The sequence below is a fragment of the Neomonachus schauinslandi genome, chromosome 5, assembly GCF_002201575.2.
Source record: "Neomonachus schauinslandi chromosome 5, ASM220157v2, whole genome shotgun sequence".
In the NCBI taxonomy this organism is placed as follows: Eukaryota; Metazoa; Chordata; class Mammalia; order Carnivora; family Phocidae; genus Neomonachus; species Neomonachus schauinslandi.
The window spans coordinates 112110357-112128904 of NC_058407.1; the positions used below are offsets into that span (position 1 = coordinate 112110357).

At 38.2% G+C, this 18548-nt stretch overlaps 1 protein-coding gene across 2 annotated transcripts in view; it reads left to right on the forward strand.

The window, feature by feature from the left end:
* The window catches only part of MPP7 (MAGUK p55 scaffold protein 7), a 327469-nt gene that overhangs the window by 227218 nt on the left and 81703 nt on the right, over positions 1-18548 (forward strand). For both annotated transcript variants that reach the window (XM_021686517.1, XM_021686516.1), the window contains exons 7-11: positions 12283-12364; positions 12939-13024; positions 16181-16255; positions 16699-16895; positions 17382-17446. In XM_021686517.1, the coding sequence (XP_021542192.1) occupies positions 12283-12364; positions 12939-13024; positions 16181-16255; positions 16699-16895; positions 17382-17446 (505 nt within the window). The remainder of the gene's footprint in view (positions 1-12282; positions 12365-12938; positions 13025-16180; positions 16256-16698; positions 16896-17381; positions 17447-18548) is intronic.

Here is an 18548-nt window from a genome sequence, read left to right on the forward strand (position 1 = left end):
GGGGTGATAATTTGAGGGAAGGGATGATGAATGAACTGAGAGAAGGAGAGTTTAAAAACACTGGTCAGGATGCAGGGAGCAGAGTTATCCTCCCTTCCTGTGAATATGGAATAATTTGTAACTGTTTTATCCAGAAATAATGAATAATAAATATTAATTTTTAGGCAGGCTTAAGAAAATGACTTTCTGTTAGTGAGTGAGTGGATTATAATCCCGATTTTCAGTTTCTGGCATGGGTTGTCCTTGATTCTTTTAGAACGGTGGTGCTCAAACCTTTTTTTTAGATTTTTTTTAGATGTCTCCGATGTTCTTGATGCAAATGTTTGGTAGATGATACTTGAAACCATTTTGATTTGAAACCATTTTGATTTCAAAGGTTCAACCTGAAATCACCTGTGCTACCAGCTGAAGGGGAAGGTCCTAGAATATTGGCAGTATTGGAGGAGATGCAATTTTTATGTAGGACATTGTGATAGCTCAGTCTCAGCAGTCCTCTTTTGTAAACCATTTTACAGCAGTAACAAGACAGACACATTCAAGCAGAATTTTAACTTCTCAATCTAACCTGAAGTTCTCTATATTCTATATTTTGTCAAAATCACATAGAATAATGGGATGCCTGCGTGGCTCAGTTGGTTGAGCATCCAACTCTTGACTTCGGCCCAGGTCATGATCTCAGGGTCGTGAGACTGAGCCCTGTGTAGGGCTCTGTGCTGAGTGTGGAGCCTGCTTGAGATTATCTCTCTCCCTCTCCCTCCCTCCCTTCCTCTCTCTCTCTCTCAAAAATCACATAGAATAAATTCAGAATATATAAGAAAATATGTACTAAAACATTAGATACAATTTTAATTCATTTTGCCTTTGCCACCTGTGCCATTGGACTGTAGACTTTTGGATAATATGACATGTAATGTGCTCTGTTTTATTGAGTTTTGATCTTATTTTCATGCAAGTACGTTCCACTAGGAATACCTCAAGGAATTGTGATAATGGGGGTTTGGAAAGCAATATGGAAATAGAAATCTTCAAGAATGAAGGGATCAAAATGAAGATCGAGTCAAGTGCTGGTATCATGTAGAAACAGAGATTATTTCTCAGGGTCCATAGTTCACCCTCCAGGGATAGGTAAAATCAGCAGATAGCAAGCATTGTTTCAAGATTCCTATAACAGAGTAACCCTTCAGTGTTGGAGTGCTCGTCTTTATCTACACATTCGAGAAATGATTTCATCCAGCCCATGGCTTTAAAAATAATCTGTGTGTCAGTGACTCCCAGGTCTGTTTCTCTTCCAGATCTTTTTTCTGAGTTTCAAATTTGTATGTCCATCTGTGTACTTGATATCTCCACTGGAATGTCTAATGGACAGCTCTGTCTTGACATGTCCAAAAGTAAACTGATCTTTGTCCCCAAATCCGTTCCCCTTCTAGGATTCCTCCTCTTTGTTGATTACAATCCCATCTTTCTAATTGCTCAGCCAAAAACCAGAGTCAATCTTTGATACCTTTCTTCTTTCATGTCCCATTTCCAGTCCATTGGGAATTCTTCAGGCTCTACCAATAATATATCCAGACTACTCATCACTTCCCCTCCTGCCAGTCAGATCCAAGCCTTCTTCATCTTTACCCTGGAGTATTTTAACAACCTCCAGTTTGTTTCCTTGCTTTAGCTCTTACATTCCTTCAACCTTAACACAGTAAGTGGAGTGAGCCTGTTAGATTATAGCACTTTTGCTGTTCAGGTTCTCCCTGTTTCTTTCAGAATAAAATCCAGAGCTCTCACAAGGATCTACATGATCTGGCTCTCTGTTAGCCATCTGACCTCAGCTCCTACTGCTTCTCCCTTTTTACTTTACTCCAGGCACACTGACTTTTTTGCTCTTCCTTGATCATTCTATTCATAGCCCCATCTCAGTACCTTTGTGCTCTTTTCATCTATTCTTTCCCTTTAGCTAACTCCTTCATCTTTTTTTTCTTCTTCTTTTTTTAAGAGAGGGAGAGGGGAGGGGCAGAGGAAGAGAGAATCTTAAGCAGGCTCCGTGATCAGCACAAAGCCTCTTGCAGGGCTCCATCTCACAACCCTGAGATCGTGATCTGAGTGGTGGACCCGCACACCCTCTCCTTCATCTCCTTTTTATCTCTCTTTACTCAGTGTCATCTTCTCATTGGGGTGTGTCTTTACACTGTCTTTACATTGTCTTTCTTCCCTGCCCTGGCACTCCTGATCTTTCTCACCCTGCCCTCTCTCATACTCATAGTGTTTACCACATTCTAACACACTGTTTATCTCATTATTTCATATTTTGTTTATTGTCCTTCTCCCTTGTTAGATGTAAGCTCCACAAGGGGACAGAAATGCTTAGTTTGTTTCCCCACTGTATTACAAGCTCTTGGAACAGAACCTGGCATAGAGTAGGTTCTCAATAAATATTCATCAACTTCATTGAGTCACAGGATAAGTCAAAAGGACTAGCAGTAAGGGGCGCCTGGGTGGCCCAGTCAGTTAAGTGTCTGCCTTCGGCTCAGGTCATGATCCAGGCTCCTGGGATCGAGTCCCACATCAGGCTCCCTGCTCAGCAGAGAGTCTGCTTCTCCCTCTCCCTCTGACCCTCTCCCTGCTTGTGTGCTCAATCTCAAGTAAATAAAATCTTAAAAAAAAAAAAAAAAGGCCTAGGAGTAAGCACAACAAACTGAATGGTCCTACATTGAAAAATAGTAAAATTCATAGTGAAGAAAAAGATTTATTCCAGTTACTTAATTCTATGTTACAAACCACCCCAAATTTTGTGGCTGAAACAATAATATATTATTATATTTCATAGTTTTAAAGGTTGATAGGCTCAGTAGGTGGTTCTTAGAGTCCCTCACATGTACAGTTAGATGGTGGCTGAGACTGGAGTCGTCTGTGAACTTCATTCCTATGACTGATGCCTGGATTGGGATGGCTGGAAAGTTGGGGGCTGATCAGGCATCTCTTTCTAGGTTGTACCTCCATTTGGCTAGTGTGGGCTTCCTCACAGCTTGGCAGGAATCATGATTTCTTATGGTGTCTGACTTCCCAAAGAGTCAGTATTTCAAGAGGCCCGGGATGCAGCTGCAAGTCTTCTCATAGCCTTAAATGCCTTAAAACCATTTTTACCACTTGATATGAGAATATGGCATGCACATACAGAAAAGGAAGAAATTGTTGATCTCCATCATAGACAAACTACTGCAAGGATAATGAACTTATAAATTTATGAATAAGAGGTTATAGAAAGATACAGGGTAAGCAGTATTGAGTAAGTTACGATAAGCAATTCTGGGGCACCTGGGTGGCTCAGATGTTAAGCGTCTGCCTGTGGCTCAGGTCATGATCCCAGGGTCCTGGGATCGAGCCCCACATTGGGGTCCCTGCTCAGCGGGAATCCTGCTTCCCCCTCTCCCACTCCCCCTGCTTGTGTTCCCTCTCTCGCTGTGTCTCTTTTGTCAAATAAATAAATAAAATCTTAAAAAATAAATAAAAATAAAAATAAGCAATTCTGATGAGTTTGCCTTAGATAAGTCCTGACTTTACTACACACTAATTTTCTGATCTTAGACAAATTATAACCATTTGTGATTACTTTCTCGTCTATAAAATCTGGATAAATAGAGACTTGGGTTCAAGATGGCAGTGTAGGAAGATCCCTCCCATGTATACAACAAATATACAACTGCATATAGAATAATTTGAAAAAGACCAGAAAACTGGATGAACAGAGCCTCTACAATAAAGGGCAAAAAGAACAGCATTGAGATGGATAGGAGAGGCAGAGACAGCATCTTGCCAGAAACAACCCACTGTACATTCAATGATCACAGTCAAGGAGGATCTCAAAAATACAGAAGTTTTCACTGAGTGAGGGGTTTGTGTTCCACATCAGGCACTGAAAACCCTTAGATCCTGAATGAGAAAGATGAGGCCTCTAAATGCCAGACTTTGAAAACCAACAGAGATTATGTTCAGGAAAACCGTGGAACTATAGGGAATGGAGAACTTGCTCTTAAGGGTTCATGTGCAGACTCACTCACCAAGAGACCCAGCACAAAAACGCCAATTTGAAAAGCACCTAGACCATATGTGAAGGAGACCCACTTACTAATCTTAAAGTGCTTGCCAGAGAGGCTGGAAACTTTTGGAACTTTTCCCAGGGATGGAGACACTGGCAGGTGCCATACTTGTGACCTTATCTACCTTGTTAAAGTTGGTGAGGGTGGGAGTCATTTGGAAACTATTCCTCTAATCTGCTAGAGATGGGGGATGTGCCCCACTGAGAATCCTGCCAATCCCCATGCTGCAGTTGTGCATCCCGGCTGGGTCAGGCAACAGCCCTGCCCATCCCTTTGCCACAGTGCAGCCTTGTGCCACTCAGTGCAGCCATGCATTACAGCCAGACTGGGCACTACCCTATATACCACTGCATCACAAACATAGCCCTGCCACAGCAAACAGACTCATGCATCCCATACAGGGGATGCTTCTTGAGCACCTAGCTCTGGTCAGAGGGGATTGAGTTTCTGGGCCATATGACATCTCCTTTGCAAGGTCACTCCTTCAATACTAGGAGAGGTGATTGATTTACCTAGTATATAGAAACAAACAGCGTCAGACAAAAATGAGACATAGGAAAATGGTCTAAATGAAACAGGATAAAACATTAGAAAATGACATTGATGAAATGAAAACAAGCAATGTATCTGATAAAGAATTCAAAGTAATGGTCATAAAGATGCTCACTGAACTCAGAAGAAAATTGGATGAACATAGATCCTCAACAAAGAGAAAATATAACAAAATTCCAAACAGAAGGTACAGAGCTGAACAATACAGTAATTGAACTGAAAAGTACACTAGAGCAGTTCAACAGACTGGATGAGGCCAAAAATCAGGTCAGCAAGCTGGAAGAAAAAGCAATAGAAGTCACCCAGACAGAACAGCAAAAAAAAAAAAAAAAAAAAAAAAAAAATGAAGATAATTTAAGGAACCTTTGAATCCACATCAAGTGGAATAACATTGACATTGTAGGGTTCCAAATACAAGATAGACAGGGCCAGAAAACTTATTTGAAGAAATAATGGCTGAAAACTTTTCTAATCTAGAGAAGAAAATAGACCTACAGGTTCATGAAGCCCAGAGGGTTCCAAATAAGAAGAACCCAAGGAGATCCATACCAGGACACATTATAATTAAAATGGTAAAAGAGAATCTTAAAAGCTGCAAGAGAAAAACAACTTATATATCAAGGGAAACCCCATAAGACTATCAGCAGATTTTTCAGCAGAAACTTTGCAGGCCAGAAGTGAGTGGCATGACATATTCAAAGTGCTAAAAGGAGAAAACTTCTAACGTGGAAGTCTTTACTGGTAAGTTTAGTACTCAGGTTTGAAGGAGAGATTAAAAGTTTTATGGATAAGCAAACACAGAAGTGGTTCATCGTCACTAAACTGGCTCTATCAGAAATATTAAAGGGGGCGCCTGGGTGGCTCAGTTGGTTAAGCGACTGCCTTCGGCTCAGGTCATGATCCTGGAGTCCCTGGATCGAGTCCCGCATCGGGCTCCCTGCTCGGCAGGGAGTCTGCTTCTCCCTCTGACCCTCCCCCCTCTCATGTACTCGCTCTCATTCTCTCTCTCTCTCAAATAAATAAATAAAATCTTTAAAAAAAAAAGTAATATTAAAGGGACGTCTCTCTAAACTGAAAAAAAAATGGAACTAATTAATAATAAGAAAGCATGTGAAAGTAAAAATGTCACTGGAAAAGGTAAATATATGGTAAAGATAGTGGATCAACCACTAATAAGGCAAGTGTGAAGGTCAAAATACAAAAATAGTAAAATTAACTAAAACTACAGTGATTAGTTAAGAGAGGCACAAAATAAAAAGGTGTAAAGTGTGACATAAGAAATATAAAACATGGGAAGCAGGAAGAAAAAATGTAAGGTTTTGGAATATGTTCAACTTAAGTTGCTGTCAACTCAAAACAGACCATTATATACACAGGAAGTTACAGGTGAACTTAGCAAAATTTATACTAAATACACAAAATGAGAAAAGAATCTAAACAATATAAAAGGAAACCATTGAACCAGAAGGGAAGAGAGAGAACAGAAGGGAACCACGAAAACAGCCAGAAAACAATGAACAAAATGACAGTAAGTATGTACCTATCAATAATTACTTTAAATGAACTAAATATTCCAGTCAAAAGACACAAAGTGGTTGAATGGATAAAAAAAAAGAAGACCCATCTATATGCTCCCTATAATAAGAGACTCACTTCAGAAGTAAGGACATATATAAACGGAAACTGAAAGAATGGAAAAAGATATTCCATGCAAATGGAAACAAAAAGCTGGTATAGCTATACTTATAGCAGACAAAATAGACTTTAAAACAAAAACTATAGTAATAAGAAAGGGCGTTACATAATGAAAAGGGTAATTCAACAAGAACACGTAACATTTATAAATACATATGCACCAAATACAGAGAGACCAAGATATATAAAGCAAATATTACAGACCTAAAGGGAGAAATTGACAGTAATACAAGAATAGTAGGGAACTTTTAACCACCCCTCTTACATCAATGGATACATCATCCAAATAGAAAGTCCATGAGGAAACAGTGGCTTTGAACAATACATTAGACCAGATAGACTTAATAGCTATGTACAGAGCATTCCATCCAAAAAGAACAGAATACACATGCTTCTGAACTGCACATGGAATAGTCTCCAGGAAGATCATGTTAGGCCACAAAACTAGTCTCAATAAATTCAAGAAGATGAAATATCAAGCATCTTAACCCACAATGGTATAAAACTAAAAATCAATTACAAGAAGAAAATTGGGAAAACCCCCAAAATATGGAGATCAAACAACATGCTATTGAACAATCAATTGGTCATTGAAGAAAACAAAGAGGAAATTAAAATTACCTAGGGACAAAAATGAAAATAGGAACACCACAAACCCAAATTTTTTAAATCAGCAAAAGTGATTCTAAAAGGGAAATTGATAGCAATACAGGCCTACCTCAAGTAAATCTCAAATAATCTGATTTTACACAAAACGGAAGCCCAAAGTTAATGGAGGGAGAGAAATAGTGAAGATCACAGCAGGGGCGCCTGGGTGGCTCAATCGGTTAAGCGTCTGCCTTCATCTCAGGGTCCTGGGATGGAGCCCCGCATCGGGCTCCCTGCAGCGGAGAGCCTGCTTCTCCCTCTCCCTCTGCCTGCCTCTCTCCTACTTGTGCTCTCTCTCTGTCAAATAAATAAAATCTTAAAAAAATAAAGATCAGAGCAGAAATAAATGAAAGAGACAAAACAATAGAAAAGGTCAATGAAACTAAGCTGGTTCTTTGAAAAGATAAAGCAAATTGACAAACCTTTGGCCAGACTCATCAAGAAAAAGGAGTCAAGTAAAATCAGAAATGAAAGAGAAGTTACAACTGACACCACTGAAATACGAAGAATCATGAGACTATGAACAATTATAGGCCAACAAATTGGACAACCTAGAAGAAATGGATAAATTTCTAGAAACATAAAATTTTCCAAGACCAAGTCATAAAGAAATAGAAAATCTGAATAGACCACTTACTAGCAAGGATATTGAATTAATAATCAGAACTTCCCAAAAGTCCAGGACCAGATGGTTTCACAGATGAACTTTATCAAACATTCGAAGATTTAATACATATCCTTTTAAAACTCTTACAAAAAAAATTTAAGGGGAGGGAGCACTTCATTAGTTATGAAGCATTACCCTGATACGAAAACTAGACAAGAATACCACATATACACAGAAAGTTACAGGCCAGTATCATTGATGACACTGATGAAAAAATTCTCAACAAAATATTAGCAAACCGAGTTCAATAATACATTAAACAGATCATAAACCACAATCAAGTGGGATTTAGTCCAGGGATCCAAGGATGGTTCAGTGCCCACAGATCAATCAACACCACATTAACAAAATGAAGGATAAAAATCATATGATCTTAATAGATGCAGAAAAATCATTTGACAAACTTCAACATCCATTTATATGATCCAAACTCAACAAAGTGAGTAAAGATAATAAAGGCCATATATGACAGACCCACAGCTAACATCATACTCAACAGTAAAAAGCTGGCAGTTTTTCTCTAAGATCAGAAACAAGAGAATTGCACACTCTTGCCACTTTGATTCAACACAGTACTGGAAGTCCTAGCCGCAGCAATTAAGCAAGAGAAAGAAATAGAAGACACCCAAGGGAGGAAGAACTAAAACTATCACTATTTGCAGTTGACACAACACTATATATAGAAAATCCAAAAGACTCTACCAAAACTGTTAGAACTAATAGATGGATTTAGTAAAGTAGGAGGATACAAAATTAACATAACAGAAATCTGGCATTTCTATACATGAATAATGAGTTATCAGAGAGAGGAATTAAGAAAAAATCTCATTTAAAAGCACACCAAAAAGAATAAAATACCTAGGAATAAATTTAACCAAGGAAATGAAAGATCTGTATACTGAAAACCATGGCACTGATGAAAAATTTAAGACACAAATAAATGGAAAGATAGTTCATGGTCATGGATTGGAAGAATTAATATTGTTAAAATGTCCATACTACCCAAAGCAATCTACAGATTCATTGCAGTCCCCTCTCAAAATTCCAAGGGCATTTTTCATGGAACTAGAACAAAAATTCTAAAATTTTTACAGAACCATGGAAGATCCCAAATAGCCAAAGTAATCTTGAGAAAGAACAAAGTTTGAGGCTTCATGCTCCTTGATTTGAAATTATACTACAAAGCTATAGTAATCAGAACAGTTTGGTATGGGCATAAGAACAGACATGCTGATCAATGGAACCGAATTGAGAGCCCAAAATTAAACCCACACATAATATGGACAATTAATTTGTAACAAAAGAGCCAATAACATACAATGGAGAAAGGAAAGTCTCTTCAATAAATGGTGTTGAGAAAAACTGAACAGCCACATGCAGAAGAATGAAACATGACCACTGTCTTGCCCTATACATAAAAATTAACTCATAATGCATTAAAGATTTGAACATAAGACCTGAAACTGTAAAATTCCTAAAAGAAGAAAACATAGGTGGTAAGCTCCTCAACATGTGTCTTAGCAGTATTTTTGTAGATCTGATTGCAAAGGCAAGGGAAACAAAAATAAACAAATTGCACTACATCAAACTTCTGCAGCAAATCATCGAAATGAAAAGATAATCTACTGAATAGAAGATTTTTGCAAATCATATATCTGATAAGGGATAATGTGCAAAATATATCAAGAACTTCTACAACTCAATAAATAAATAAATAAAACAAAACAACAAAACAAAACCCCAAACAACTCAATTAAAAAATGGGCAGAGGGGGCGCCTGGGTGGCTCAGTTGGTTAAGCGACTGCTTTCAGCTCAGGTCATGATCCTGGAGTCCCTGGATCGAGTCCCGCATCGGGCTCCCTGCTCGGCGGGGAGCCTGCTTCTCCCTCTGACCCTCCCCCTCTCATGTGCTCTCTCTCTCTCTCATTCTCTCTGTCTCAAATAAATAAATAAAATCTTTAAAAAAAAAAAAAAAAATGGGCAGAGGATCTGAATAGACATTTTTCCAAAGAAGACATCCAGATGGCCAATAGGCACATGAAAAGATGCTCAACGTCAATAATTATTAGGGAAATGCAAATCAAAACTGCATTTGACACGTCACCTCACGTCAGTTAGAATGGGTATTATCAAAAAGACGATATAACAAGTGTGGGTGAGGATGTGGAGGAAAGGAAACCCTTGTACACTGTTTATGGGAATGTAAATTAGTGCAGCCACTATGAAAAACAGTATGGAGAAGTCTCCGTTAAGACTAGAACTGCTACATGATCCGTCTATTCTACTTCTGGCTATTATCTGAAGAATATAAAAATACTGACTTGAAAAGATATATGCCCTGGGCGCCTGAGTGGCTCATTTGGTTAGGCGTCTGCCTTCAGCTCAGGTCATGATCCTGGGGTCCTGGGATTGAGTCCCGCATTGGGCTCCCTTCTTATTGGGGAGTCTGCTTCTCCCTCTACCCCTCCTCCTGCTCGTGATCTCTCTCTCTCTAATTAATAAATAAAATCTTAAAAAAAAAAAAAAAAGAAAAGAGATATGCCCCCCTGTATTCATTGTAACATTATATACAATAGCCGTGACCTGGAAAGAACCTAAATGTCCACTAGTAGACGAAGAGGTGAAGAAGATGTGGATTGTTTGTGTGTGTGTGTGTATCTATATATAGATACACACACAACGGAATATTACCCTGCCATTAAAAATGAATGAAATCTTGCCATTTGTGACAACATGGAGAGACCTTGAAGGTATTATACTAAGTGAAAGAAGTTAGAGGATGACAAATACCATATAATTTTATTCATATGTAAAGTCTAGAAAAAAGCAAATGAACAAATAAAACAAACTCATAGATACAGACAACTGATTGGTGGCTACCAGAAGGTTGGTGGTGGGGGGGGGGGCAAAATGGGTGACCAGGGTCAATTATATGGTTGTGGGTGGTAACTAGACTTCTGGCGATCTCTGTAGTGCATACGGGTATCAAATTGTAATGGTGTATAACTGAAAGCCATATAATGTTACATGCTAATTTTACCTCAATTAAAAAAGGAAAAAATATGAGGGAAAAAAGAACACTTTAAAAAAATGGGCTATTAACCTTAAATTAGGTCACTAGACCCTTCTGCCATTAGGCATACTTTGATGGGAAGGTTTGAGATATTGTTAAGGCAAATGAAAGTTTATTCAGTCACACTAGTTTTATTAAAAATATTACATTTCTAGTCATCTTGGCTGTAAGTAAACTGTTTAAAGAAAGGCAGAACTTACCATTAATGGTAAGTTAATGATGGGTCTTTATAGGTTTGGTGTTTATGATTGTGGAGAGATGCTCATTTAAGTCTTTGGACGTGAACGGACATGCTTGGTGATAAAAAATGTCACAAAATCATCTGATCACTTAATTATTTGATTTTTTAAAAACCATTATTAGATATGTATTTGATAGCTATCATATAAAATATACTTATTACAAATGTATTCTTAATTTTGTTTACATACCTATTTTTTAATGATACACATGTGTTTATTGACATGTGAGAAAAATTTGATTTTCAGGGTGAATTCTGCCACCACCTAATGTGCATCTTTTTAGCTGTGTGATGCCATTGTAGAATGCTTTCCTACACCAATACCAGTTTCTTAGAAGGAAAGTCATAAAAAGGTGTTCAAAGTAACCATTTGTGCCTGATGTTCTTATAAAGCAGCAATCAGTTCATTTGCTTCTGAACATCCATAAATGAAGAGTTTCTGGACTCTTTTTGAAATTGTTTCCTAATCTTATGCCAAAATGTTAGTTCTCTTTGTACTAAGTACAGTCCTAGTACATAAAGACCTTGGAGTAACAGATCTTTCTTCCATTAGTTTATCTTAGCATTAGGTAAGGAATAGGACTAATTTCGGAGTTTAAGTCTTTTTTTTTTTCTCTTTCTTTGTCATTATGGCTGAGTTCCTTTACCATAATGGTGTAATAAAGGATCACTAAACTAAAAGCCAGATGACCTGGGCTTTAGTTTTCTAATTTATATGATTTTTGTATTAACTTAATCTCGGTGTAGCCCACCTTCTTCATGGGGTATTATAAAGACAAATGAGATGAACAAATGCTGTCAAGCAGCAAAAACAAATCATAATTCAAATACAAGGTATTTTTTTTTTAAAGATTTTATTTATTTGACAGAGAGAGATACAGCGAGAGAGGGAACACAAGCAGGGGGAGTGGGAGAGGGAGAAGCAGGCTTCCTGCAGAGCAGGGAGCCCGATGCGGGGCTCGATCCCAGGACCCTGGGATGATGACCTGAGCCAAAGGCAGACGCTTAATGACTGAGCCACCCAGGCGCCCCCAAATACAAGGTATTATAATGGAAAGAAGATACTTGGATTTTCCATCGTGTTGAAGAGGTTAAAGATTTGAAAAATCCTTAAATGTTGTGCTGAAAACCGTAGATGATGTGTCTGATAGAAAATCTGTCCCAAGTCAGGAGTGTTTGTAAGACACCTGCCTCGTACCTTTAATTTTTTGTAATTGTTTTCACTTTTTCCAGGTAAATGTCCTTATTTCTGCTCCCTTTCGGACCACCCAATGCACACCTTTACCCACAAGTACTTTTTTTTGTTTTCCTTCAAAGGGAGCTACCATTAAGAAAGATGAGCAGACTGGAGCCATCATTGTGGCTAGAATCATGAGGGGAGGAGCTGCGGATAGAAGTGGTAAGGATTAAAAAAAAAAAGGAGACGTGGTAAGGATTTCAACAGTAGGCTTGTGGACAAGTCATGTTGCATTTCATGGGCAACATTTCCAACATGTAATTTTAAAGAGGATAACAATCTTCTGCTGTAATACATCAAAACAGTGAGATACTTTTCTCTGTGTTGAACTGTGGGAACCTATTGAAATAAATGATACATCTCACTCTACTTTACAATCTCAGTTTACATGGGCTTCCAGAGTTACATTAAGATCTGTTTCAAATGTTTCTGATTTGAAAAGTACTACTGCATGTGTGCAGCCTTTGAAACAAAATAAAAATTCTTTTATTAGGTGAAAATAATATACATTTCTAGATGAAGACTGGGATGCTGATGTCCTTTCTTTGCCAGCATTATAACATGGTAGTCTTTGATTCATCGCTGTTTAGAGGTACAGAGTCTGAAACCTGAGAAGCCTAAAGGTCTCCGCAAATGCATTAAGGGAATGAAACAGTGCTTTGAGTATGGACACGATTGCAAATTGCGGTTCTTTTGTAGGTAACTCTGCTAATTTACCAAATTTGCTACTTCTCAGGTCTTATTCATGTTGGTGATGAACTTAGGGAAGTGAATGGGATTCCAGTAGAGGATAAAAGGCCTGAGGAAATAATTCAGATTTTGGTAAGCTGAAATTATATTTTAAAATTGCAATAAAAAAATGAAATTGAATCAGTATGTTTCAGACTTGGTTATAAATATAGGATTTGGATTTAGCTGTCTAGAGTTGTAATCCCAGCTTCATTACTTAATCCCTGTATGTCCTTGGAATATACCTTAATCTTTGCATTACCTCAGTGTTTTCATTTACAAAATGAAAACAAGAAGAGGTAAGTACCTCACGGCAGTGTTTTGAGGATTAAATGAGCTAATGTATGTAAAGAGTTTATTACAGGACCTGTTCCAAATAGGTACTTAATAGGTGGCATCTACTCTGTTGTTCATGATGCATTTTTCTTTTCCCTTCTCCCATCAACATGGCTAGACTGTAGGCTGTGCTTTCTAGGTATCTATAACAGTGAAACTAATTTAGATGTCTTGTGAAATCTAAAATGGAACAAAATTATTTTAGGCCTTGACAGTATTAATTCTCCAGTTCATTTGTAAGGATAAAATGAGGGAGACTGTCTCTGTTAATGTATGAAAACAAAAACATACAGAAATAGAATTTGGGGGGGGCGCCTGGGTGGCTCAGTCGTTAAGCGTCTGCCTTCGGCTCAGGTCATGATCCCAGGGTCCTGGGATCGAGCCCCGCATCGGGCTCCCTGCTCAGTGGGAAGCCTGCTTCTCCCTCTCCCTCTCCCCCTGCTTGTGTTCCCTCTCTTGCTGTCTCTCTCTCTGTCAAGTAAATAAATAAAATCTTTAAAAAAAAAAAAAAGAAAAGAAATAGAATTTAGTATCTTCAAACAGACCCTTGTATATATGAAAATTTAGTATCTGATTAAGATGGCATTTTAAATCCATGGGAAAACAGTGAAGTCATTTCATAAATGGTACTGGATAAATTGATGATTCAGTTATAAATAATGAAGTCAGTCCCTGTTTTACACTATACCCAAAACAAATCCCAACGAATTAAATGTTTTTAAAAAATCAAAAAAATAAAGGAAGACTTTTTAAACTTGATGTGAAATTCAAATAGAAAAATAACTGAGGTGATTGTAAGAATTAAAAACTTTATAGGAAAAGATGCCATATGTAACTTGAAAGACACATGACACTTAGGAAAAATATTATCCATATATATGATAGAAGGTATTTTAATGTGTAGAGAGTTCATAAAAATCAATAAGAGAAAAAATATTTATAGAAAAATTTACAAAAGAAAACATGATGACTGAAAAATATTGGATTGGAGGGATTTGAAAGCTTGATAATGGCTAGAGTCAGCCGATTCTAGGCACATAACTGTACTCATATGTTTCCAGTGGTGGGATGAATTTAGTAGATCCTTTTGAGATGGCTATCTGAAACCATCAAAATTTTAAATTTGCATACCCTTTAATCAAGAAATTCAGTTGTTGGGAATTCACCCGTCAGAAATAATTTGGAAAGTGTATGATATAAGCAAGATTGTAAAAAATATTTAGAAATAGCAAGAAGGTTGCATTGATTGACTAATCATTCATCCACATGATGGCAGTCACAATGGCTGGTAGACCTATATGACTTAATACTAGTAATTCTTACAGTGGTTGAGCCCTTAATGACCTTGTTCTAAGGGCTTTGCACACATTAACACACACACACATACACACACAAACTAGTAGACTGGAAGGAGATCATAGAGAAGACTTGCTTTCTCTCTACCTATGCAGTTTGGTATTATATAAATTCTTCATAAGATTTGTCAGTTGTTTTATGATAAGTAATAACAGTGATATTACCCTTTTGAAATCACTCCTGTTATAAAATTCTGATACTTATACTGTTAAAGCCCCATTTTACTTGAGTCTCTGTGCTGTCCTGGAGCTGCTCCTTACATTTGCAAGAGCTGATTCTAGGCAGCTTTTCCCAACTGGGCTTTCAGGGCCTTCACACTGGTAAATGGAAGTTGGCTGTGGTCCATGGACATTGGCAAACAATACAGATCAGGACCTCCCCTCCCACCTCCCCCCGGAAGAGAGCCCTTGTTTACGATAGCGCACCTCAGAGATAGCTACCCATTCTCCCTTCTCTCTCTCTCTCTCTCTCTCTCTCTCTCTCCCTCCTTCCTTCCTCCTTCCTCTCCTCTGCCTGATCACATCTTCCTCTTTTCTTTTCTTCCTCCTTCCTCTCAAATATGTGCCAGATACTTAGTGCTTTTGTGGAGCTTCAAATTTAGCAGAGATAACAGATATTAAGAAATAATTGTATAGGGCGCCTGGGTGGCTCCATTGGTTAGGCGACTGCCTTCGGCTCAGGTCATGATCCCGGAGTCCCAGGATCGAGTCCCGCATCGGGCTCCCTGCTCAGCGAGGAGCCTGCTTCTCCCTCTGACCCTCCCCCACTCATGTGCTCTCTCTCTCTCATTCTCGCTCTCTCAAATAAATAAATAAATCTTAAAAAAAAAAAGAAATAATTGTATAAATGATTACTTTGTACAGTTGTGAGAAATGCTAGAAAGAGAGAAACAGAGAAGGACATGAGAGTGTGTGAAAGGGACATCCGCTCTGGTCTGAGATGGTCGGAAAAGAATGGCCTGTATTGTTGTCGCTTGCTTTCATTAAATTAATAGGTACTTAATCTTTTCATCTTTTAATTAATCTATTACATTTGGTGTTTTACTCACTAACCAGAGTATAATAGCAGTGAATGTTCTTCGTTATATTTTTCTGCTGAGCATTGCGGTGAATGTATATATATTGTATATAGTGAATCATATAACTGCATTGCTGACAGTACAGGTATTTGGTTCCTAAAAACGTGGATGCTGATACTTAAAAATATCATCTGAACCTTGCACATCATCTGTAATGTTGTCTGTATAAGGCATTCCGCAGATTCTGTGTTTCTATTCTGAAGTAGCTCAACATGGATGGTAATACATTCATCAGCATTTTGAAAGTGCACAGGAGGTAAAAGTGGATTTAGTGTTTAGTGTTTTTTAACTTACTTGACAAACTTGAGTGCTTTCTCATATTGCAGGAATTTCTACAAAAATAGTTTTCTCAGTTTGGTTTATCTAAGAGTAGAAACCCCAAGCTTACAAATTTTCAGAATCATTCCCTTTTCTGCCTATTTTGCCTTCCCTCCCCCTGGCTCTAGAAGTTCTCTGATAAGTCTTTCCTCTGTTATCAGGCTCAGTCTCAGGGAGCAATTACATTTAAGATTATACCCAGCATCAAAGAGGAGACACCATCTAAAGAAGGCAAGGTAATCATTCCTTAAACAACCTTTTTTGTTTGTTTTGGCGGTGAAGGGCGCTAATGTTTCCCCATCTAATTCATACCCTCTTTGTCACAGTAAGTTCATTTTCATATTCTCTTTTTAAAAAATCATTCTTTTGGGGGGGGTAGGGATGCCTGGGTGGCTCAGTCAGTTAAGCGTCTGCCTTCGGCTCAGGTCTTGATCCCAGGGTCCTGGGATCGAGCCCCACATCAGGCTCTTTGCTCAGCGGGGAGCCTGCTTCTCCCTCTGCCCCTCCCCCTGCTCGTGCTCTCTCTCTCTCTGACAAATAATTAAATAAAATCTTTTAAAAAATAAAATAAAAAATTATCCTTTTTTTAAACAAAAATTATCCTTAAATCAGAGAAGAATGTTGGCCCTTTCACGTTTGCTTTTTATGTTTATTCCTTTTAAATGAAACTTTCTTCCAGATGTTTATCAAAGCCCTCTTTGACTATGACCCTAATGAGGATAAAGCAATTCCATGTAAGGAAGCTGGGCTTTCTTTCAAAAAGGGAGATATTCTTCAGATTATGAGCCAAGATGATGCAACATGGTGGCAAGCGAAGCACGCAGGTGATGCCAATCCCAGGGCAGGCTTGATTCCCTCAAAGCATTTCCAGGAAAGGTGAGCTACTGGCACTCCATCATGGTCTCTCTTCAAGTGACCTTTTGTTCTCTGCAAAATATCACTCGAGGAGAGTTGTGATAAAATGAGCACTAAAACCTTGCTTTAGAATCCTTTATCCCTCAGGTTTGGATTTCTGTTTTGTCTAACTAAGGATGAATAATGACCAAAAATAATAGGACAGGACCAGGTCATACTCGGTTTTTGTTATGAAGCAAATGGAAAAATAGCACATTAATATCTGAAACTGTATTGATGTGAAAGATGGGGGGGGGGAGTGAAGAGTGATTTTGGAGTGGGGATGATTTATAAAACTCTGAAAGTTAGAGGTTTTATTTTTTAATTTGAATAGATTGCATTGTGCTCATTTTTTCCCCTGGCTTCCCTTTTTTTTTTCCCCCCCTTGGGACTTTTAATATTTTGGTGTTATATTAATCTTGGATCTGTACTGAAAATTGATAGGCATTGACCTTCTTTTTCCCCCAGGAGATTGGCTCTGAGACGACCAGAAATATTAGTTCAGCCCTTGAAAGTTTCCAACAGGAAATCATGTAAGTTTGTTAATAAAAATGCAGAGTAACCAAATCTTGCTGTTTATTTTTGACTATTAAAGCAGGTGTTTGTGGGAGAACGAGAGCTCGTAGTGCCTTGTGATAGCTTTTGGATCATCATTTCACGGCAACCAAACAAATAAGAAACTCACAGTAGAATATTAAAGTGAATCTTTTGAAGAAAGGGGTGTTTGCGGTTGTTTATGATAAACCCATGACTCACACTTTAAGAGACTAACTAGCAACACTACTCTCCTTGACTTCTGAATGTAGGTGTTTTCATAAATGTAACCTCAAATGCAACTCTTTTATTTCTCCAAAGCTAGAAGGTTTGGGTAAGACACTTCTTGGTAAAATTAGGGGGGGGGGGGGAATCTACCACTTTCTTGGGCACAAAGGCAATTGAGCCTAAGAAGAGTTGTTGTTCTTCTTAACTCCTTGCTTAACCACAAATCATAGTAACTCTGACCTTTAACTCGCCTGTTTGGAGTCGTTACAAGACGAGGTTAAAACAAAGTAAGAACAGGAAAAGGATGAGGTATGATTACTGAAAAGAAGATAGTGTGGATTTGGACGCATTCTTTTTCTCCTTCATACTCCCCTTCTCTCAGCTTCTCTTTTACTCCCCACCCCCTCACCCCTGTCAAGTCCCATCCCATAAATTTCTACTTCATCTCCTCTAAACGTTTCATGGTTCTAGGTATTTTAAGAGTAAAAAAAAAGCCTTTTGTTTTCAACATAGAGATTGTACATTAAAAGGCGAAATGCACAAATAAATGGTCCTGGAATTTTACACCAACATCTGGTTTTAGTATTGTTGCATTTTTCACATCTCCTGTTATTTCTGTCAGTTTGTAGACGTGTATAGCCCAGGAATTACATTATAAGAGAGCCAAGCTACAGTCGAGTATAAATCTCACAAGCAAGCAAATACTTCAAGTGGAGCACTGATTCAAAAGCCTGCTTGTTCTTGCTCCCTTAAGTCTGGGCAGAAGGAAAACACACTTGTCATGGAATGCCACATGGATTGTGACATCAGAAAGCGTACAGTTTAACCAGAAGTTTGCATCGTTTTTAAGTGTGATGAATTTTTGCTGGCAGG